General features: G+C 49.0%; 1 protein-coding gene across 1 annotated transcript in view; it reads left to right on the top strand.

The window, feature by feature from the left end:
• LOC142584845 (uncharacterized) overlaps nt 1-22,758 on the top strand; it is a 267,498-nt gene that overhangs the window by 134,523 nt on the left and 110,217 nt on the right. The window contains exons 4-8 of the mRNA XM_075695146.1: nt 4,798-4,924; nt 6,753-6,884; nt 8,439-8,534; nt 9,817-9,953; nt 20,978-21,182. Of these exons, the coding sequence (XP_075551261.1) occupies nt 4,798-4,924; nt 6,753-6,884; nt 8,439-8,534; nt 9,817-9,953; nt 20,978-21,182 (697 nt within the window). The remainder of the gene's footprint in view (nt 1-4,797; nt 4,925-6,752; nt 6,885-8,438; nt 8,535-9,816; nt 9,954-20,977; nt 21,183-22,758) is intronic.

Here is a 22,758-nt window from a genome sequence, read left to right as displayed (position 1 = left end):
TTACTGAAATCTAGAATCACGCTCTTTGTGTTTTGTGTTCGAGAATGTAAGGATTAAATCGCAAGGTATTTTGTACAGAGGACACATCATACTCTTTGAAGCACTGGTGTACTACCAAGTGTTACGAAGTGATGCAAAATGTGGTCACGGTTGGGTCACGGAGGTTTCGAGCGCTCGCAATGATTGTGCGACGCCGTTGCGTCGCGTTTCCGAGAACTCCACGTCCCTCGCCTCCCTGCGTGGACGGGATGGCAGCAGGTCATAAAACACTCTCACTCGGCTGCAGTGTGTTGTGATCGGCTGTTCGCCCCGCGACACCCTTCGGTCACGGCTCGCACGATTATATAGGGAGCGGGCCGACGGCTTCGTCAAAATGGTTCTCGACAAGGATGAATTATGACCAGCGCGGGAATACCTCGTTCAGGAGAGATTTGAGCAATTAGCAATGATACGGCTGTCGTCTATCAGCAGCACAAACTGGCGTGTCCAAGCCGGAGACGCGGTCAACGCGATGATCCGGCCATCACCTAGTCAGAATACGATCGGAGTCGGCAGAAAGGGCAACCTACCTCCGGATTGGTGGGGCCTGATGTCATCGGTCTCCTGACACCGGATTGGTGGGACCTGATGTCATCGGCTTCCTGACACCGGATTGGGGGAAGTTACTAGAGAGAGAGAGATAAGATAATGCAGAGAAAGGCAGGGAGGTTAACCAGAGGTAGTTCCGGTTGGCTACCCTGCGTAGGTGAAGGGTTAATTAAAGGGGATAAAAAGAGAAACAGAGTAGAAGGGGTAGATAGAAAGAAAGAGAGACAAGCACGAACAAAGCTCGTACACTACAGAGCGGTAGGGGTCGGCATTCTTAGAGTCTGTCGTGAAGCCCCGTAAACCGCAGGAACCTTAATAACGCGACTAAGGCCTTCAACGCGGATGTTCTTTCGGAGCATTGGCCTAAAGTTTTTTTAAACAGTGATCATGCAAGTCATAAAGGGAGCTACGGACGGCGGCAGTGATCGGCGACTACCACTTCATCATCAACTTTTCTGTATTACTTCGCATTTTCTTGTACTTATGTAAATATATGCGTGTTTGTCAAACGTCCTGAATATCGGACCCAGCCTCACGTTCACTTACCCCTCCATGAGGAAAGAGGATCCCACATCTTCGAACCCCCAGTCGCAACGGCTGTCATCCCGCCACCGGGGAGCTACGGGCTTTTTCCCCCATTCCTTGGCCAAGTTTTTTGCAAGATTCGGGCATTTGTTGGCACGCAATATGGGGCCTGGTGAGAGAACATCCGAACGTCGGAATGTATGATACGTGTTGGATGTATGGCTGGATGCTATGAGCGTCCCCTTCGGACGGGGCGCTGGGTTGCGCTGCCAAGCTATTGTTACTATATTGCCTAAAGTCCTACTTATGTTAAGAAAAAAACACGAAGAATTCCGATCTCCAAACTTCTTAAGCCCCTATCGGGAACTTTGTTTTTGTACGCCTCTGTTGTTTGCCGTTTCCCTACTTCCACCAATATTCCAATCGCCTCTCACTAATCTCTATTGCGGACATGTTTACTTTCCCTCTGCTCTCGCCGAACCCAAGGGTTTCAAGGAGGCCAGAGGTGCCGCCGGGCAGGTATCTTCGCATTCTAATAAAACGTGTTGCGTCCTTTCCCTTATAGCTTTACCGCAGCAAAAACCTCTCTGGCGGCAGCGCCCCCTTTGCTCGCCGCCAACATATGGTTATGTCGGCTCGTCGGGGTCCCGGCGTCGCCGGCTCGCGCACTCTTCCGTCGTCTCAATGTCCTGAGGCGGCGCCTTCCGATCGTGCCCTCGTCTGTTCCCCTGTTTGCTACTCTTTCTGTTTTCTCTGCTGCGGTGCGTGCAATGGCAGCAGCTGGCCGAAGAATAGGCGGCCTCTCTAGGCTGGGTTTCTTAGTTTTTCTGCGTCGCGATGCGGCCACCGGCGACCATTCGGCCTTGTTTTGTGTAGCGCAGTTATGTTCAGATTCGGTCGTGTTGTTAACCTTTTGTTGCATTGAATTACAGCATAATAAATGACCCGTTTTCTGACCGGAGAGCTTCGCCTAGGCCATCCCTTTCTGCGCGCGCCCGATTTCGCCTTCCCCCAGCTGGCACCGGCTAGGCTCAGCGGCGCGTCGGCACACGGAGCGGCCGGAGCAGGCGCTCACGCGGCGCCCTGCCATCGGGGATCGTTGTTCGGAGCGCCCGTCCGGATGCGCCGCGCGCGATTGGCCGCGCCGACTGCGTCCTAGGCTATCGCGCGCGGCGCAACCGAACGCGCGCTCCGAACAATAGGGAGTTTTAGAATAGGGGCCCCAATAGCTTGGGGCCCCAAAGAACTTTGCGGGTGTTAGCGTTGGGGCACGTAGGAGTGAAGAGCTTTAGAATAGGGTTTTGCGTTTGCGGATAGCATCTTGCGCTGACAGCGCCACTACGGCGTCAAAGAAAAGCTATTAGAAATAACTAAATAAAATTTACCATATTATGATAGGAATAATAATTTTGACTTGCGTGTATTCGTGTTTAATTACAATTTAGAGGTTATTCTGTAAGCAGCAAACAATTAGTTGCGCTTAGTTTTGAGCAAACCAACTTTACTAGCCTTCACCAGCCAAGCTTAGCCGCGTTAGGCCTACGAGCCATAAAATCCACAATCGAATTCAAAATCAGCGGCGTCTAATGAGTCAATCTTCATAACACACGCTAGTTGAGAGAAAGCGATAACCGCAATCACTTCTTCTAGCTTGCGAACTTCACGTATTACCGCGAATCGAGCCGAATTTTGTGCTAGGCTAGAGCCGTCGCTTCGATGGGTGCCGCCATGTTTGCCGATGCAAAGCTTTTGGGGCCGCTATTTGGGCTCCCGCTAAATCGGTGAAATAGCGTTCCCAACGCAAAACCCAAACGAAGTTTGCATCTTGCGCATGCGCAGTGGCTTCGACGCTATTTCTTTGGGGCCCCAAAACGTTTGGGGCCCCTATTCTAAAACTCTCTAATGATCCCCGATCGGGCGCCGCGCAGTGGGGCCTGAAGTTGCGGGAGAGGAGAGTGCATCGCCGCGATGCCATGCCACCCTCTCGCAAGCCTTTGCACGCATTGCTTGTCCACGCAAGCTCTCGCCTGCATTCGGTTAGCGCCTCCGCAAGGCTCAATGAAAATGCTCTCACTTGCTCGTGAGGCGTCCATAACTCGAGTTCTTATATATTGCCATTATATGTTGTCATTACAAACATTCTGTCTTGCTCATTATAAATATAAACACTACTGCCGGCCTGTAATCTCTTAACCGTTCGTCACACAACAGTTACACTGTTCATATATAACTGTAACCATTCTCTACAATTGAGCCATGAATGCTTCGCATTACGTAATAGGAGATATGGTGCTGCAGAATGCCTCACACAACAGTTACATTGTTCATATATAACTCTAACCATTCTCTACAATTGAGTCATGAATGCTTTGCATTACGTAGTAGGAGATATGGTGCTGCAGAATGCCACCCCCCCTTGTGCCCATTCACTACGCATAACCTTGTGGTTACACGGGATCGGCACCAACATTTATTAATAAGGATCTATAAACGTTGACGTAGCCTTCATCGTTACCGAGTTGGATGCTGTCCTCGCAAAGCAATATTCTTGGATGTCTTTGTCAGAATTAAAACTCCACTTCACCATCTACCTTGCCATCTATGAAACACAGCCAAAGTCTTAACTGAGAGGAGAATGAGTGGCCTACACACTGTATCTTGGTGGTCATATGCGATGTTATCTGTGGGAGCGAGGGCAAGCATGCAAGGGCGAGCCAAGAAGGCTGTTGGTGTTGGCTTCATGCATGCTGCCTTCCCGCGCTCCCGTATGTTCAATGTCATGTGATTGAGCCTGCGCTGCCCCAGACCACATTAGAGGACGAGAGCATACATCCCCTCCTCAGGCCTTGTGGTTGCACATAGTTGCCCGTGCAGACAAGGTGCACCACATACGTGACCCGCGTCTAGTGTTCGGGGAGGCTGCGTAATCCGTGTTTTGGAGAAACGGCACAGTTGAAATGTTGAAGCAAGTGGTCATACAAAGCGTGCTTGGGGACAAGCATGCACGCTTTCAGTGCTCCTTAACATGTCACTAGCTGTCATTAAGTGAGATCTGTTGATATTTGTCTGTGTGCATGACAACGCTATAGCCATGTCCTTTTAGCTTGTAAGCCAAGGCGTACTGCTATTTATATGACCTAAGAACTGAGAACCTTACTGTCACGTAATTTTCTAATCCTTTGCTATTACTATCAATATACTTATTTGTTGGGTGAAACTGCAATTTTCTGCCACCGGAATACCTAATTATTGGAGTTGCGAGCAAATTCAATATTCACGAATGCCCAGTAACTGATTTTGTCGTGAATCTTTCACTTGATAAGTTTTGTTATCAGTAGTGAAGTAAAGCATGGGCCACAAATTTTTTTTTATTTCTTTATATTCGAGAATACATGATATCCGTGTTGGTTACAGCAAGGTTTTCTTTATGGTGTGTGTGCATGTGTGTGTGTGTGTGTGTGTGTGTGTGTGTGTGTGTGTGTGTGTGTGTGTGTATGTATGTATGCATGTATGTGATCGTTTCATGTGTATGTATGGGTGATATGGTGTATATGCATCAACACCAGATAAAACTTATTAAGTATTGTAATCTCACACACTCAGTTTAACATGTTCAATTACACTGTGTAAGTGTAACGCTTCCAAGTAGACTCACCATTGTTACCTTACCATCTTGTCTTGCAGGGAGGAGCTGAACATAGTGCTGCCCCCAGCAGGGCACTATGCCACGGGCGTCTGCTTCCTGGAACAAATGACAGCTCCCGAAGCAGAGAGGAGGTTCGAGGAAGAGGCCCTGGCCAACAACCTGAAGGTGCTTTTCATTATGCAAGGCAGCTCCTGCTTTTTGTTTCAAAGCTGATCCGAAGAATGGCGCTTATTGTGCTTCTGCATGAGTATAGATGCAGGTTTTATGCTGTTTAGATCCACTGTGAAAGAAACACAGAATGGGAAGGTTCAGATCAACGCCTAAATATTGATATAGTCTACGATGGGTTTGTGAAATGCTAGTCTAATCAGTGTAAGCTCTGTTGTGTGCATTCCATGAAACTTGGTCTAGCAAAACTAAATGGCAACAGATGTTAACCTGCAGTACTCTTGCATGTTTTGTACTCATGAATGACTTTGTTAATGACAGTACAGTGCATATTTGTCGAAGGAGATGCAGCACTGTCAGAGACAGCTGCTGCTATAGCAGTTTCTATAATAGTTCAGACTATTTTCAGTGCAAGGACTCTGCCTTCATAAATCGTTTTGATAATCTTAAACATGAAAAGAAATATATTGTTTAGTCAGGGTTTATTTACTTATAAGTGCTGCAGGCTTATGCGAGGTCATGTGTGGGTAAAGAATATGTAGTCTCCATAATATATGTTAATGTGATGTCTATAATATATATTTAGCATATATCAGGAGAAACAGGGCAATTAAGTAATGCCAGAAAAGAACATACAATAAAGAGTTTTTCAAATAATGTCAGCGAATCTTTTGTGACAGCGTTGCTACTTAAAGGGTTATTGTGAATCGTGTTGCTCTACAAGAAAAAGAAAAGAAATAATCAATTTAAAACAAGTGTGCTATGTCTTGCTCCTTCAATTTTGAGTGACATAACATGAGAAATTCTTGGGACAGTGTGTTAATTTTCGACATTGTATTGTCATGACGGGCCCCTCACAAGGCCATATAACAAAATTTGGTTATATGCTAGAAGTTGTTACATGCCCTCTAAGCAGTGTTCTACCGCAATAATTTTTCAAATTAGTCCATTAATAGCAGTGATAGAAATACTTGAAGTGCTGCGAACCGATGATTTCAGGAGGTGAGCGTCACCGTCAACATAGACACTCTCTCCAGTTGCCCTGTCTAGCCTATGCAAGCGAAATTCCTTCCCTGCGTTCTCCCATACCGGAGCCGGAGGATCGCGCGACATAAAGCGTCACAGGCCCCGCCTTCATTTTTTTCCCTCTCTCTCACATTTTTGCTGAGGGGTGCAGTGCCACTGACGGTGTTGCATGCGAGCTGTTGCGTTTGTCTCATTTTGCACCGTGCACGATTTTGCGCGCTGTGCACGAGAACACCTGACTAGCGGTATTATTCAGGCTCCGATGTTAACTGGTTGTGAAAAATAATTCGCTGATAATCAAGCTAAACTTGCGGGTTTTGCATCTTGCTTTTCATCTGTGTTTTCTGGAAAAAAGATATATGTAGATTGTAAAGGAAGGTGGGAAAGTCAGCAGCAGACCGTCAGATCCCAATTGGTACCATTCGTCAAGGTTCTAGTTAAAACCCAACTTTGATTTCAATTGGTTCTGCTTGAGTTTGGTTCAACTTGGAACCAAAGTGGAACCTTTTTTTTTTTTCACTATAGCTGGTTAAGAGTCCACTTTGGTTCCAACTAGACCCAGTTGCTTCCAGTATAAGTGGTAAATGTACCAAACTGAAACGAGTTGCTACCCAGTCAGTTTATAACTGGCCCCAGTTGATCCCAGTTGGTACCAGTTAAACGCAGTTGGATTCCGAACTAAAAATGCAGACAGATATGCTAATTAAAGCAAATAAAAGTTTTTTTTTAGTGAATTGCCAAGATATGTACATAGAACTTCTTTCAAGCGCTCTCTCTTGCCTGTACGTTGGACGTGCAGGTTCTCTGCTGGAGGACCCTGCCAACAGATGACGGAACCCTGGGCTCGGTGGCCCGCTCCACAGAGCCCTACATGCGCCAGGTATTTGTGGTGCCCACCGGTGGACAGGCAGGCAACGATTTCAAGCGAGACGTGAGTGTCTTCCTTCCGTGTGACTCTCATCTCGCGAGGGCACTTTGTCTTCATCAGGGCAGCAGCTGCTTGTAGTTCAGCAGCTGCCGCACTTGCAAGGACTACAGCCCTTATCGAAACGTTCGGCAGTGGTACAGGCTTTCCTTATTCACTCACTAATAATCAGTTCATCTCTACATTCCTTTGACCTATATTTGCCTTATACAGGGTGTTTCAGTGAACACTCAAATTTTTTAACGCTGCCTGTGGCCGACAGCACAATTCTAGTCCATGAGCTGGTCTACTTTAAGAGGCATACATTACTTGCACAAAAACTTGAAATGCATGATCGACAAATTAACAAAAATGCACTAATTGTGCTTTAACTAATCACCTTATGGCACATATTGGAATTTACAAATTCTAGCAGGTGAGACTGGAAGGCATATCTACTTGAAAAGAATTGTGTGGATCATTTACGAGATACGGGCCATAAAAGTTAGAATGCACTGTTGTTTCACTTATATTTTAAAATAAAACTTCGTTTTATGCATTGAAGCACAAAAGTATCTGGCATGCCGATGCATTTCTCCGCAAAGTTCAGGAATTAATATCTCAAAACTGTTGTCATTGTGAAAATTTGTTCCAAGTGGATCCGCCTTGCAAACTCCCCAGCTAGAATTTGTAAATTGTAACATGTGACATAAGGTAATTAATGTAACACTTAATTAGTGATTTCTTGGTAATTAGTCAATTATGAATTTCAATTTTTTTGTGTAAGTAATGTCTGCCTCTTTGAATAGACCATCCTATGAACTAGAATTGCGGTACCTGCCACAGGCAATTAAAAAAGTTAAGTGTTCGCTGAAACACCTGGTATTTACAGGGAACAGTATCACATAGTACAGTTATTATATGAGCCACGAAGTCCTGGCTGCTTCCTGACTGCTTGTTTTTTCTTTATGCACCAGCGGTGCAGCATGCAAGTTTCGTGTGTTCTTAGCACAATATCAACACATCCATTGCATACTGTATAACACCCAAACTGTAATCATTGTGGGTGTTGGTAAACTGACTTGCAAAGCATATTTAGCGCCAGCGAACAAGGACAGAAGGGAGATGCGCATTGTGTTGTCATTTCCCTTCGGTCCTTGTTTGCTGGCGCTAAATATGCTTTCCATGTAATCATTGCTCAAGTGTTGTAGGCTGACTTTTTGCTATGTAAATTGCTTCTTGTATGAAAAGTGCCTGAGTTTGCCATTAGTGCAGGTCACTAAGAATCACTACAGTGGGCTTGAGCGCCTGTGCTGACAACTGCATCATCTTGGTGTAAAAAGCATGAGTTGTACATAAGGGCATTCCCAGCTTTTACAAAATACCTGTTAACATATTTTTATAATGCATCTTTATAGTTTCTAGCAGATTGTGCTACAAATATATACTGTATTCATGCTCGTATAGTAGCTCAGCGTAAAATTTGCGCTAATGTTGTGCTGCTCTCATAATATAATTATGCACATAAGCGCTACAGATAACCGTAAGGGATTGATTGATTGAGTGATACTGTCTCTGCAGGTGTTTGTCCTCCGGAAAGTCACCTCCCACAAGATCCCCAGTGATAAGCTGCGCTACTATATCTGCAGCCTGTCACCGGACACTATCGTATACAAGGTGAGACAGTCAAGGCACAGGTCCATTTGAATACGTTTTATTGCACCCTAATCCAGCCTGTCTGCTGTAATTTCAGTTTGTTTTAAAACTCTGTGACTTTGGCACAGTATATGTTGTTGTGACAAAATCGCAGAGAATTAAGAGGCCATAATGATGCTCCAGTGTAGCTGTTGTCCATTTGAGTCTCTGGGTCTCGACCTTGTACGAGCAAGCCAGACACTGCAAATTCTGCCTACTGGCACAACATGCAGGCATCAGACAAAAGGCATGTGCGAACCCAAAGAACACCCAGCAAGTCCGTACATAAGTATAGTTCTCACTGAATGGCTAGTTAAAAATGTTAAGCACATACAGCGCCACGAAGTGTAGCCATTTCACCACTCTCTTTTGCCTAAAGCTTGAGTTTGTACTTGATGGCACAAATCAGAGAAAGAGGCAAGTGTCCTGGGCACAGTTTCACACATGCGAAACTGTGTCCTGGTTGTTTATTGCGATGGCAATTATACCGACACTGGTTCACGTAAGGTCGAGGGCGCATGCGTGGCTCACACGTGGAGGGTTAGAATGTCTTCAGAGATGTACAACACATTTTGCTGTAACAGCAAATGTGGCTGTAAAAACTAGGGCAGCATTCTACCTTCCGTTGCTGGCATGAGCATTGCGAACACACACACTTGCTTTCCTGTTTTATAGTTGTATGCATGCTATGCAGTAGTGCATAGTAAATTTGAAGCTATGAATACAGACAATTTTTCATGGAATGCATCTCGTGCACTGTCGACATGTGTTGCATCCAACGCTGCTGGCAGTGCTCCTCATCAGGCCAGCGTTATGAAATTCCTGGTAGCTGTCAGGGTGCTTGCTGTTCCTGCCGCACAACAGCACTTGCCAGGGGTGCTGCATCTCGCGAACATTCTGCACCATGTATCTTTAGAACATGGGCCAAGAGATCAAGTCTATCACTATACATTGCTATCACCCTTGATGCTTTGTGGAACCGTTAATTCTGAAATCTCACATGTCTTTAGGCGTTGCTCAGCAGCTAATGAAAACTTTTTGGACATGTTTGCCTGCTGTGGTCATCCCCTTCTAGTTGCATCAATGCGAAGCCCTCTCGTGCACTTAAATTTAAATATCTTGTCAAGAACCTCCAGAGGGTCAGAATCGATCTGCAGCCCTCCACACAGCTTTACCTCACAACCCACTCAGCACCACCAGGGTGGTAAATAAATCTCTTCAAATATTATGATCAAGACCCGCCTTTGCCTTTCTTCTCTCGCAGGGTCAGCTGACAACCACCCAGTTGTGGCGTTACTTCTTGGACCTCCAGGACCCGCAGTGCGAGACATACTTGGCCCTCGTCCACGCCCGCTTCTCGACAAACACCTTTCCCAGCTGGGAGAGGGCCCACCCGCTGCGGTAAGCCCGTGCTGTTGTATGACACTGCCATGAGTAGCATGATCATGCTGTGGTATGCTTCATGCCTACATCCCATCCAAATTGGGATTGCTAGTGCATAGATGGCAGCTATATTGTAGCTTGGATAGCTTTTTGCAGCTGGATTACCTTTCATTACGCAACCAAAGCAGTCTTCTTTTCTCGCTAAAAACAAACGTATTGCAACAATAAATACATTCGAAACACGTGATAACGAAATCGCGTGTTCTCGCGACAACAAAACATTTTCATATCCCCGGCGAACGCCCATAGGATTCAATGCATTTCACACCTCTCGGCAATGAAATGTCGCTGTACTGCAATCCCGCATCAACGAAATTTGCCGGAACACAGCTCCGCATATTACCTACTCGTGTAAGGCTAGCAGGCTCCAAGATGTATTCAAATGCAATTGTATTGTGGTGAAATTGCATAAAATACCACCTCATTACACTTGTGTGGGCGCCGCCACTTTTTTTTCACAAAGAAGAACCAAGCGTCGGAAGCGATCAGTGCAGTTCGAAACACGTCATGGCCGCCATCTTGTTTGTTGATCACTCGTTTGAAGCGGCATGCATGTTGCCACTGACATGGAACGACGGTTTTTGCACGCCTACTAGGCGAAATCATAGATTGTTGTCTGAAACATGCGTTCAGTTTGTGTTCCCCATGGCTGACAACTCGGTGAGGCCTATAGGCCAATCGCGTGAGGAGAAACTGAACGCAAACTGAACACACGTTTCGAACTATAGGCCAATCGCATGAGGCGAAACTGAACACAAACTGAATGCATGTTTCTAACAACAATCGCCGATCGCGGCAGTGCACTGCGTAATGTGCGCCTCAGTAAGAAAAATGCAGCAAAAACCGCCAGGGGGCCAACTCAGCGGACTTGTTCCACATGAGCTCCCGATTCAACGTGTACTTCTTGCGGACTGCAACCTGGAAGCGCCAGAACATCTGCATCATTTGACGCAGCTCGAAAAGCGGCATTCAGAGAGACCATCCGCAGCGCTGTGCGTTCATTTTTCAGATTTACACGCTTCGACAGCAGCAAAGCGGCGGCCGCCAAGCTAAGCCTACGGAGGATTGCCAAGCTTTGCTCTCGGAGGCCACGCGCCTCGCGCCACGGCCACAAGCCTCCTGCCCGTGCCCGAGCTTTGAGACCGAGCTTTTCGCCTCGTGAAGCATCTGCCCGGCGTGTACTGGCCCTTTGAAGGCGGGGTACGCTTCATACTCAAGATGGAGTATCAAGTGGCGGGGGAGGATATCTCCCCGGAAGAGGTTACCCAAAATCAAGGCTGGCAGTCTGCGGGGGCCAGAAGAGTTAGCGCCAAAACGCGCACGGCTGACACTAATGCGCCATCGTCCCAGCCGGGAGCGCGCCGTGGCAAATCAGGCGGTGCTGCGCTTAAATACAAAGTTATACGAGCGGGACGAATGCCCTCACTTCCTCGAGATGACTTCAAGATTGTGATCAGGCCGCGAGGTGGACTCAATATCTTTAAGATTGGCGTTGTTACGGTGGCTGACGCAATACTCGCCGCCGCTGGCATCAGTCAGGAAGATCTATGCCAAGATACTCTATGCCCGAATCTACAGCAAAATATTATGGTTGCCAGTACTCCCAAGCGCGAGAATGCGAACCGCTACGTCCGGATGAGGCAGATGCTCATCTCGGGCAAGGTATATGAGCTCAGTGCCTATGAGACGGCCCCGCACTCCACGTGCAAGGGGGTGATCCGCAACATCCCTCTTCAAGACGGCCCTGACGTCATCGATGCCAAGATTGTCAACGCCAATAATCCACTCGCCTTAGCAGCGAAGAGAATAGCTCAAACCGGCACGGTCATCGTCGCGTTCGACGGGCATCGTGTACCGAACTTTGTCAGGTATGGACCACTACTCATGCAGTGCTCACTCTACCGCAAGCAAATCGACGTGTGCTATACGTGCGGCCGCCTCGGTCATCGCGCCGACGTGTGTCCCAATCCAGGTGACTCTATTTGCCGTGGCTGTGGTGCCCCTAGTCCCGATGAGCAGCATCAGTGTACCCCCAAGTGTAAACTCTGTGGTGGCCAGCATCTCACGGCTAATAAGGACTGTGCTCAAAGGTTCAAGATCCCATACATCGTGTGTCGTCATCACAGTGAGCGCGCCAAAATGGCCGATGCCGCTTCACCGTCCCCTCAGCGGCGCTCGGACACTGCGGAACTCGTCCAGGCTTCGTCCACTCCGGGTACTCAGCACAGAGGACGCTCCCGTTCCAGGGGCCGCTCGAGAGTCCGTTCCGTATCCAGGGGCCACTCCACCTCCAGGGCACGTTCCGGCTCCAGCCGTGGGTCCAAAGGACGGGCCTGTTCCCGGGGACGCTCCGGTTCTCGGCCTCGCTCCAGCTCCAGGCCGGGGCGCGACACGTCGAGGCGGACCAGGTCCCGCTCCCGCACGCCCACCGCCCTTAGAAGCAAGTTCACGCTCTCCTGGGCCGACAAGGTTCGAGGGGGACGTGAAGGTCCAAGAGGTGACGACCCGCCTCGCGATTCGCACCACGCACACGAGCTCGAGGAGTTGCGACGAGTTAACGAGCAGTTGAGGAAAGAAAACGCGCAGGTTAAACAAGAAATGCGCAGGCTAGCTGCGGAGATGGCGGAGATTAGGAAGCTCGCGCTTTCACCCTCCTCGCCGCAACCCGCTTTGGCCCCGGTCGCCGTGGATACGTCCGAGACATCCCACGCGGCTCGCGCGCCCAAGCGTCGAGCGGTAGAGAACAGAGAGGAAGACGAGAAAATAAAATTGCTCTCAGAACTCAAGAATGCCTTCGCCAGCATGCAGGCTAGCTTAGCAAAGGTCGAGGAAGCTATAGCGCACCCAAAAATGGGCTTAGGTGCACTCAGTGAACGAATAAGCAAATTAGAGGAGGTCAATGCCAGGAGAGAACCCAGCCCCGCTCCTTCGCAGGTCGCAGCACGACGTCATGTACTGGCACCACCGACGGAGGGCGTGATTCTCAGGGCCGTTCAAGCCTCCTCTCAGCCTAGCCATGGATAGTGCGGACGAGAACTTTAGTATCTGGCAATGGAACTGCGGAGGGTTTCCCAATAAGAAGCCGCTTCTGCAGCAATATTTAAGAACTCTCACGGTTAAGCCCCAAATCATCGCTATTCAGGAAGTTGCAACTAGTACTCCTATCAAGCTCGCAGGTTATCTGGTAGCATCCTCACATTCAGGAGGTAGGGGAGTTGCTACCCTCATCAACAAAAGGTACAATTGCCTCTCTCGCGACCTCGGCGCAGTTGGTGATGGCATCGAGTACGTCATGACTGAAATCCTCATGAACCCACCCAGAAAGGGCCTCAGAAGAAACAGCCTCTTTATCCTCAACGTATACTGCAGCCCCAGCTACCGCAGGGCGAGGGCGAACTCCCTCCTCAAGAGAGCCGTCAGCCTGGCCGGTGGGCACCCCCTTGTAGTCGTCGGGGATTTCAATGCCCCACATAGGGTGTGGGGGTACACCCATGACACGCCCAAGGGACGCGAACTGTGGCAGACTGCGATGGAAGTGGACTTGACCCTTATCACCGATAAGGATTTCCCCACTAGGAGAGGTAACTCCGCATGCCGGGATACTACCTCAGACCTCTCTTTTGTCAAGAACGTAGGGGAGGTCAAGTGGGTAAAAACGGCTCTAGACCTCGGAAGTGACCACTACGTCATCGAAGTCTCCCTCCCGATTGCCCGCTATAAGACAAGGAAATTCAAGTTGATCGATTGGGACGTCTTCCGCAAGATCAGAGCCGAGCGCGCACCGATGGCCGGGACAGATTTTGAAGGTTGGTGCAAAGGGATCAGGGATGACGCCGCGGCGGCAACCAAGGAGGTCGTCACTGAACTCGACGTCGACAAGATGGATAGCAGGTTGGCGCACCTGTTGGAAGCCAAGCAAGCCCTCCTCACGAGATGGAAGGGGCAGAAGCATAACAGGAGGCTCCGCAAGAAGGTTTCGGAGGTTAACAGGGAGATCGAACATCACTGCAAGAACCTGTGTAAGCAACAATGGGATGAGCTCTGCGAATCCGTCGAGGGTCAGCTCAGATCAGGCAAAAGCTGGGGTCTGCTCAAACACTTTCTCGATGAGGGCAGCACCAGATCCAGCCAGAGACGATCCCTCGCGCGAGCCATCCACCTCGCTACGGGCTCTACCCCGGACGAGTTGATTGTCGACAGGCTCATAGACACGTACTTGCCGGTCGCGGATAGCTCTGCCCCTACCCAGTTCCCGGACTACGCGGGGTGTGCGGTGCCGGAGTTGGACCAGGACTTAACCGCGGCCGAGATCCGAGATGTCCTCTTTTCACTAAACGTCAAATCTGCGCCTGGCCCAGATGGCGTCACTAACAGGATGCTGAGGAATCTCGATGATGAGTCGATCGACTTCCTCACTGAGAGGATTAATGAAGTCTGGCGTAGTGGACAGGTCCCCACACAGTGGAAGGCGGCCTGCACGGTACTCATCCCCAAACCCGGTAAAGCACCAGGAATAGAGAATCTAAGACCAATTTCCCTGACGTCGTGTGTCGGTAAGGTTGCAGAGCATGCCCTGCTCAACCGGCTCAAGGTGCACATCGAGGCCAATGACATGTACACCCACAATATGATTGGTTTCAGAGCCGGCCTCTCGACACAGGACGCCATGAAGCTGATAAAGCATCAGATCATCGACCGGAGCACGGGTGATACCAGAGCCATCCTTGGATTAGACCTGCAGAAGGCGTTCGACAATATCTCACACGAGTTCATACTCCAGTCTATCGCCGGCCTCGGACTCTGGAAGAGGACCTACGACTTCGTCCAATCCTTCCTTAGCCAGAGAACTGCCAAGCTCAAGATCGAAGGATACCTTTCGCAAGAGATCACCCTTGGTTCACGCGGCACGCCTCAGGGCTCAGTCATCTCGCCAACATTATTTAACATCGCAATGATCGGACTTTCTAAGGAGCTCACGAAGATTCAAGGAATCAACCATACCATCTACGCAGATGACATCACCATCTGGTGCGTCGGCGGCAGCGACGGCCAAGTTGAAGCCGCCATGCAGAGCGCCATCGATGCGACCGAGCGCTTCCTCCGCCCCACTGGGCTCAGATGTTCTCCATCGAAATCTGAGCTACTTCTCTACAAGAAAAGACCCAGAGGCGGCGGCCATCGTGATTGGAAACCGGCGTCCGAAAGCGAAATATGGCTTTTCACTGGTGACGGGTCTCCGGTGCCCAGAGTCGACTCACTCCGAATATTGGGGATGTATATCGAGTCTAACGGTGCCAATGGAACCGCACTCGGAAAGATCACCGCCAAGACGGAGAGGGCTCTCGGCCTCATTCGGAGGATCGCCAACAGGCACCGGGGAATCAAGGAAGACAACCTCATCCGCATTATACATGCTTTTTGTTCTCTGCCACCTTTCATGCTCGGCGGCCATGCATAATTGGCATGTTGCAGAGAAGAACAAGCTCAATTCACTCATCAGAAAGGTCTTTAAGCTCGCCCTCGGCTTACCTGCAAGCACTCACACCGAAAACCTGTTGAAGCTCTGAGTCCACAACACGCTCGAAGAAATTATCGAGGCACAAGAGTACTCACAGCTGCTCAGGCTATCCGGCACCCCGACGGGCCGCAAGTTACTCGGCGAGATGGGCCTCAATCCTGTCAACCAGTGCCCCGACGCCGTGCGGATTCCCGGCGACATCAGGTCTCACCTGCACATCGCGCCCCTTCCCCGCAATATGCACCCTGCAAACAACGTCGGCAGACGTCGGGCCAGGGGTACAGTTCTACTCGAGCATGTCCGCAATAACCGCATTGAGGCAAGCTTCGTGGATGCCGCGGCATATGTCCAACAAGAGGCATTCGCCGTCTCCATCGTAGACTCCAATTCAAGGCTCACTTGCTGCGCTACGGTATGCACTTCGAGGCCCGTGGTAGCCGAACAGGTTGCAATCGCGCTGGCTGTGCTCGATGGTCGCAGAGAGGCAATATATAGTGATTCCAAGGCAGCCATTAGGCCTACCAAACCGGTATGGTCTCCCCCCAGGCCCTCCGCATTCTCCAAAGCGCCAAAAGTATCTCTCCGCATTCTCTCATTTGGTTTCCCGCTCACTTGGGGTCGATTGAGGGTTCTCCCTCTAACCCTAACGAGGGCGCACACGAGGCCGCGCGAGGACTCACTGACCGCGCCGCCTCAGCAGTCGCCCAGCCCCGCGGGGAACCCTTGCTTACGTTTAATGAGATCACCACGCACTACTATCTGTCACGACGGGTCTTCCCCCTCCCGCACCCAACAGGCACCGGGGAATCAAGGAAGACAACCTCATCCGCATTATACATGCTTTTTGTTCTCTGCCACCTTTCATACTCGGCGGCCATGCATAATTGGCATGTTGCAGAGAAGAACAAGCTCAATTCACTCATCAGAAAGGTCTTTAAGCTCGCCCTCGGCTTACCTGCAAGCACTCACACCGAAAACCTGTTGAAGCTCTGAGTCCACAACACGCTCGAAGAAATTATCGAGGCACAAGAGTACTCACAGCTGCTCAGGCTATCCGGCACCCCGACGGGCCGCAAGTTACTCGGCGAGATGGGCCTCAATCCTGTCAACCAGTGCCCCGACGCCGTGCGGATTCCCGGCGACATCAGGTCTCACCTGCACATCGCGCCCCTTCCCCGCAATATGCACCCTGCAAACAACGTCGGCAGACGTCGGGCCAGGGGTACAGCTCTACTCGAGCATGTCCGCAATAACCGCATTGAGGCAAGCTTCGTGGATGCCGCGGCATATGTCCAACAAGAGGCATTCGCCGTCTCCATCGTAGACTCCAATTCAAGGCTCACTTGCTGCGCTACGGTATGCACTTCGAGGCCCGTGGTAGCCGAACAGGTTGCAATCGCGCTGGCTGTGCTCGATGGTCGCAGAGAGGCAATATATAGTGATTCCAAGGCAGCCATTAGGCCTACCAAACCGGTATGGTCTCCCCCCAGGCCCTCCGCATTCTCCAAAGCGCCAAAAGTATCTCTCCGCATTCTCTCATTTGGTTTCCCGCTCACTTGGGGTCGATTGAGGGTTCTCCCTCTAACCCTAACGAGGGCGCACACGAGGCCGCGCGAGGACTCACTGACCGCGCCGCCTCAGCAGTCGCCCAGCCCCGCGGGGAACCCTTGCTTACGTTTAATGAGATCACCACGCACTACTATCCGTCACGACGGGTCTTCCCCCTCCCGCACCCCGCCTTATGTAGGGCGCGGGCGGTTACCCTTCGACTTCTACAAGCCCGTGCATATCCTAACCTCGCGGTTCTTCATGCCATATACCCTGAAAGATATCCCGGTGCGGACTGCCCTGCCTGTGGACTAAGGGCAACATTGGACCATGTGTTGTGGGAGTGTGAAGCCATCGGCTCCTCCTTCAGCGAAGATAGGTGGGTGGCGCTCTTGGGCAGCCCCGAACTCAACGACCAAACCCTGGCCGTCCAGAGTGCCCGCGATCGGGCCGTCAAGCTGGGCCTGGCGGTCCCTACGTGGGACTAGCCGGGTGGCGCGGGGTCTTCCCTGCGTCTTCTCTGGACCAAAATAAAGTTACTTCACTCACTCACTCAAAACAAGGAAATCCACATCCCCACCGACATGGAATTGTTTATGGTGCTTGAGATGGCGGTCACAGCATATGGAGTGTCATGCATTGGGCCATGACTGAGCGATCGCCCGGGAATATGCATCCCTTGCTTCAAAAACGCTGGTTTTGGTACCACCTGGCAGGCATCACGTGTGGATTCGGCGCTGGACATAGATTTGCACGAAAGGGCCATTATCGCGAACATTTGCATTTGTGTACGTGAGATACGATCACTTTTGCGCTCGCTACGGGTTGGCGCCTATGGGCAACAGCATGCGCTGGAGAAATGGTGCTGCATGCGCTGTTGCTCTGCATCCGGTGCTGAGTTACGCAAAATCTCGGCAAGTGATCGCATCTCCGAAAGCAGTTGACCGAGAATTCTGCGCTACGGCAGTACTGCCACTGCTGGTCGACGCATGCGGCACACCTTGTACTGTCGGCAATGCCATTCTATACCCTCGAGCAAAGCTTGCAAAGTAGGCTAAGAGAATTTTGACCGTAAAGTTTTGTTCTGCAGTGCATTACCTATCTGTGCTGTCTCTTTTCGCAACAGCGAAATTCTCGCAAATGCAAATCTTTTTGCATTCCCCGCCGATTTCGTTACTGCGAGGTTCAACTGTAGTATATCGTTAGATGGAACTGTTGCGGAAGCCATACCAAGCTATTAAACATGAGGAGTAGTTTCAATGCGATTAGCATTGCTGGGGAACTTTACCCAGTTTGTGGTGTGTTTGTCCGTGTCTGACCTCTTTCGCATACCCAGGGACCCAAGTTGTTTGCTAGCTTTGGCCACTAGGTATGGGCTGGCTGCTGTGTTGCTGAGCAGGCATGGACCACTGGATATGTGCCCGAATAGATGGTAGAAAGGCCTTTTGGCATTGTCACCACCTACCTTCCGCACATTGGGGTCACGTTAAAGACCCCCTGGTGGTCAAAATAATTCAAAGCCCCTTGCTACGGCGTTCCTCATAATGAAGATACGGTTAAGGCACATAAAATCCCAGAATTCATTCATTCACAACCTTGTGTCGCTTGAACTAGAACTTTGTTAGAACACACCAGCTCAAAATAGTATTTCATAACTTGAAATATTCTAGAGCTGCATGAATTAAAGGAATAGGCAACAACCGGTGTCCGGTAATGTTTACAGGCTTGCCTTCAGATACTGCAATATTTGTTGTTTTTAATGTGAATAGCATTCTTTGCCTACTTCAGCCGTTTTGAGCCTGCCTATCTATATTTGTCTATCTATCCTCTTAAACAGACCCAAGTGGTCTATGTTGTCTACCTACTTGGGACACTAGCTTCGTGCTCCTAGTCACAATGGCATCATGCTCATTTTATTGTCGTCATTCCAGCTTCTTGATCTCACTCTTTTCAGGCCATCATTGTCACACTTTCTACACCGACTGAGTGTTTCAAGTTGTCTATTAGCTTCAGCCACTAGCTATGGACTCATGGTTGTGGTGAAGTTGTGGTCATTGCATCGGCGTAATTGTAGCTTTGTCATCCTTCACTTGTCATGTCGTCATCGTCACGCCATTGTCATCATACAGCTGCCATACATTCATTGTCACACCACCATAGTATTGCCACCATGGTCTTCCAGCCATTGCCATTCCAACCTGCCGTTGTTGCTTAGTGGCTATGGTGTTGGGCTGCTAAGCACAAGGTTGCGGGATCGAATCCTGGTCACGATGGCCGCATTTCGATGGGGGCAAAATGTGAAAACACCCGTGTACTTATATTTAGGTGCACCCCAAATGGTCCAAATTTACGGAGTCCCCCACTACAGCGGTCCTCAAAATCAGATCGTGGTTTTGGCACGTAAAACACCATAATTTAATTTTTAATCGCCATTCCACCTCTGTGATCTGATTGTCGTCATGGTGTTTCATCACACCTTCTACTGCAACCCAGTGGTCGAAGTTGTCTGATATCTTGGGCCACTGGGTAGCTGTTCGGCATCGTGATGCCATTGTGGTCGTTGCATTGTCATCATTCCAGATTTGTCAGCTGACCCTTGTCATGCCTTAGTCATCACGCCATCGTTGTCACACAGTCGTCGTTATGCCGTCGTCATCATGCTGTTTTATCATTGTCATCAATTTAGTAACGTCATCCCATCATCGTCATACCACCTTCATCACTCCATGGACGTCACTCTTTCTTCGGCATTATATTGTAATCACACTGGTGTCATTCAATCGTGATTACGGCCCCCTCGTCATGCTGTCATCGTCAGACAGTTGCCATCATGCCTACATTGTGAGACCGTCGTCATAATGTCGTCGTGGTCATGGCATCATCTATAATCCAGCTTCATCATCCAACTCTGCATGCTGTCGTCATGCCATCGTCATCATACAGGTTTTCACTTCAGTATTGTCATCCCATTGTTGTGATGCCATCATTTTCATACCACCTTCATCGCACCATTGAGATCATTCCTTGTTTGTCATTTAATCATAATCATGCTGTCATCATTTAATTGTGATTATGCCGCCATTTTTATGCTGTAGTCATTGTGTCATCACTCAGGCGCTATGATGCATTTGTTGTCATACTGTCGTCGTCATGCCGTATTGATCATGCCATCGTTGTCATTCCTGCTTCTTAATCCAGTTGTCGTCATACTGCAGTCATCATGCTGTTGTCTTCTCATGGTGATCTTGTCGTCATCACTTTGTTGTCGTTATATCATCATAATTTAAAAATATACATCTTACTGTCATTATGCTATCACCGTTATACACCTTTGGCATTCCATTGATATCATTCCTTCATCAGTTTATCGTCATGCCTCTATGCTCATGGATGGCCTTGGCAAGCTTGTGCCACAGCAAAGTGGGATGATATTGGGGGTATGTGGCATATGGCCAAGCAACAAAAGTCTCAATTACCAGTACACCCGTAAAATAAATGTGACTCCAGGAATATGGTCTGTTGCTACATAGCTTGATTGCTATTCGAATTACCGTTGACAGTCTATGTGAGATTAGATCTGCCGTAATTTTTCATACTGATGGCAATGCACTTGGTGACCTATGTGTTAAACTGCTTCAGCCCTGTAATGGTAGTGTAAGAAAGGAAACTTTGTTGCATAGATATTGATATCTAAAAGGATGTTGGTACACTTCTCCCAATTTGGGAAATATCAAGACTGGCGGCAGGGTGTCACACCAAGTTGAAAAAGAACTGCACCGTTAGCTTTGCCCAAAATATTATGCGAGTTTTCGTTGGCATAATTTTTAGCTGAAGAGCTAGCAATAACTTGTGCATCTCCTTGAAGAGCCACACAACAAAGCACTTGGCTGACACTGTTGTGTCTCGTTGTCCGCAGGCTTTTGGCTCACAATGGAGAGATCAACACGCTCCGGGGCAACGTGAACCTGATGCACGCCCGTGAGGGTGTTATGCACACGTCCATTTTTGGGGACCGGCTCCGAGAGCTGTACCCTGTGGTCGAGCCCAACCTGTCTGACTCCGGCAGTGTGGACACAGTGCTAGAGTTCCTTGTCATGGCTGGCCAACGCACTCTTCCTGAGGTCAGTTGCTTCTTTTTGCAGAAAGCGCTGTCAAGGGTACTTCAATCTACTTTCATGGCATCAATCACAGGTATAGTCTATATGTAGGTGCTTCGTCGACTGCCAAAGTGTGGGTGAAATGTGTTGCATTTGTGCAGTTTTCATGGTAACCTGGGACATCCAAACATGGCCAGGCAGACTGAATGTTTGTTGCAAAAGAATTGTTGATTATGCAGGCATAACTGCGAAGCATCTTGCCAGGACACCTTTGTGTTGGTTGATCCACAAACTTTAATGCATCAAAAACTTTTACAAGGAATTGATAGAATTATGCACTAATTAATGAGTTAACACATATTGAAATAAAGGATGGCTCACCTGTCCTCCTGGGGGTCAGGATTTTTTAAGGCGATACCTTTCTTTGGCTGTTCCCTTCACTTTGTGTTTTTTATGTTTCTAGCCGTTTATGGGAGAAGAATCCGCTCAGGCCACAAGGTGTGGGGCCAGAGTTGCTGTCTTGCCGAGTGGGCAACACGACCCACTAGGCATGTGCCTGGACATACGTAGTACATCTCTCTGTTGGCTGCTGTCTGGCCTAGCAGACAACTTGGGTCACTGGGATGTGTGCCTCTGGGCATGTGCCCAAACAGGCAACACTGCAAATGGTGTATTGGTGTGCGCCCATTATTGGCCGATCCCCGCGGGGTGAACATGCCAAGATGGCACAAGGGGCACATAGCCTTAAATATATTGAAATTGAAACTGAAATTGATTTATTCATTATTGATTACAGGTTATACAAAAGAATAATGTGCAGAAGGAGGTCCCATAGTCAAAGACTCTGTCGGCACCTCCGATACAGTCGATATTAGAGCGATAGCGCCCCATTCGAAACAGGCACATCTGCATCGAGCGCAGCCACTTGATAGATAGCCATTTGAATGACGTTGCAGCCAGGACACTAGGGACAGTGGGAGTTGCTACGAAGTTTCAACTTGGGTGCTGTGACAACAAGATATACTATCTCGTGGTATCATTTGGCACTGTGGTTGGCAGTGGGATTGCCACTTAGTGTGTCTGTTTCGTGATGCACATTGTTTTGTGTTCAGATTGATTCACTTCACGCATGTTTCGTAATTCACGGATAGTGTGAGGATGTGTAGCATGTCACACAAGAAAGCTGTTGCTGACATTAACATTTCTGCCATGATTTGTTGTTCTTTCTTTTTTGGTGAGGGGGAGGCTTAAAAGAATGGAACAATACAGATAAAACTCAATCTAACGGAACCCGATTTTAGGAAGTTCACAATATAACAAAGAAATTTCCATTCCCTGGCAAGTCCCCATAAGGTTCAGTGTTGTCATCAACCTGAATTAGCAAAACTAGCTTGCGTTAAACCCGATTTAGTGAAGCTTTTCCAGAAATAAATGAACAAGAAAAGCTGTGATTTCTTTCTCATTTTGACGGAGATTAGTTTTTCTTTGAACTTGCCCTCTAATGCTATCGCAGTAAAACATCGAGGCACCTTAGTCATGACCCTAGCTTTATTTTCATGAGGCAGCACACCACGCCCATGCATGAAACAACGGACTCCAC

This window comes from Dermacentor variabilis, chromosome 6 (assembly GCF_050947875.1).
Source record: "Dermacentor variabilis isolate Ectoservices chromosome 6, ASM5094787v1, whole genome shotgun sequence".
NCBI classification, from domain to species: domain Eukaryota; kingdom Metazoa; phylum Arthropoda; class Arachnida; order Ixodida; family Ixodidae; genus Dermacentor; species Dermacentor variabilis.
The sequence above is the reverse complement of the archived record's forward strand: the minus strand, read 5'-3'. Positions and strand labels throughout refer to the sequence as shown.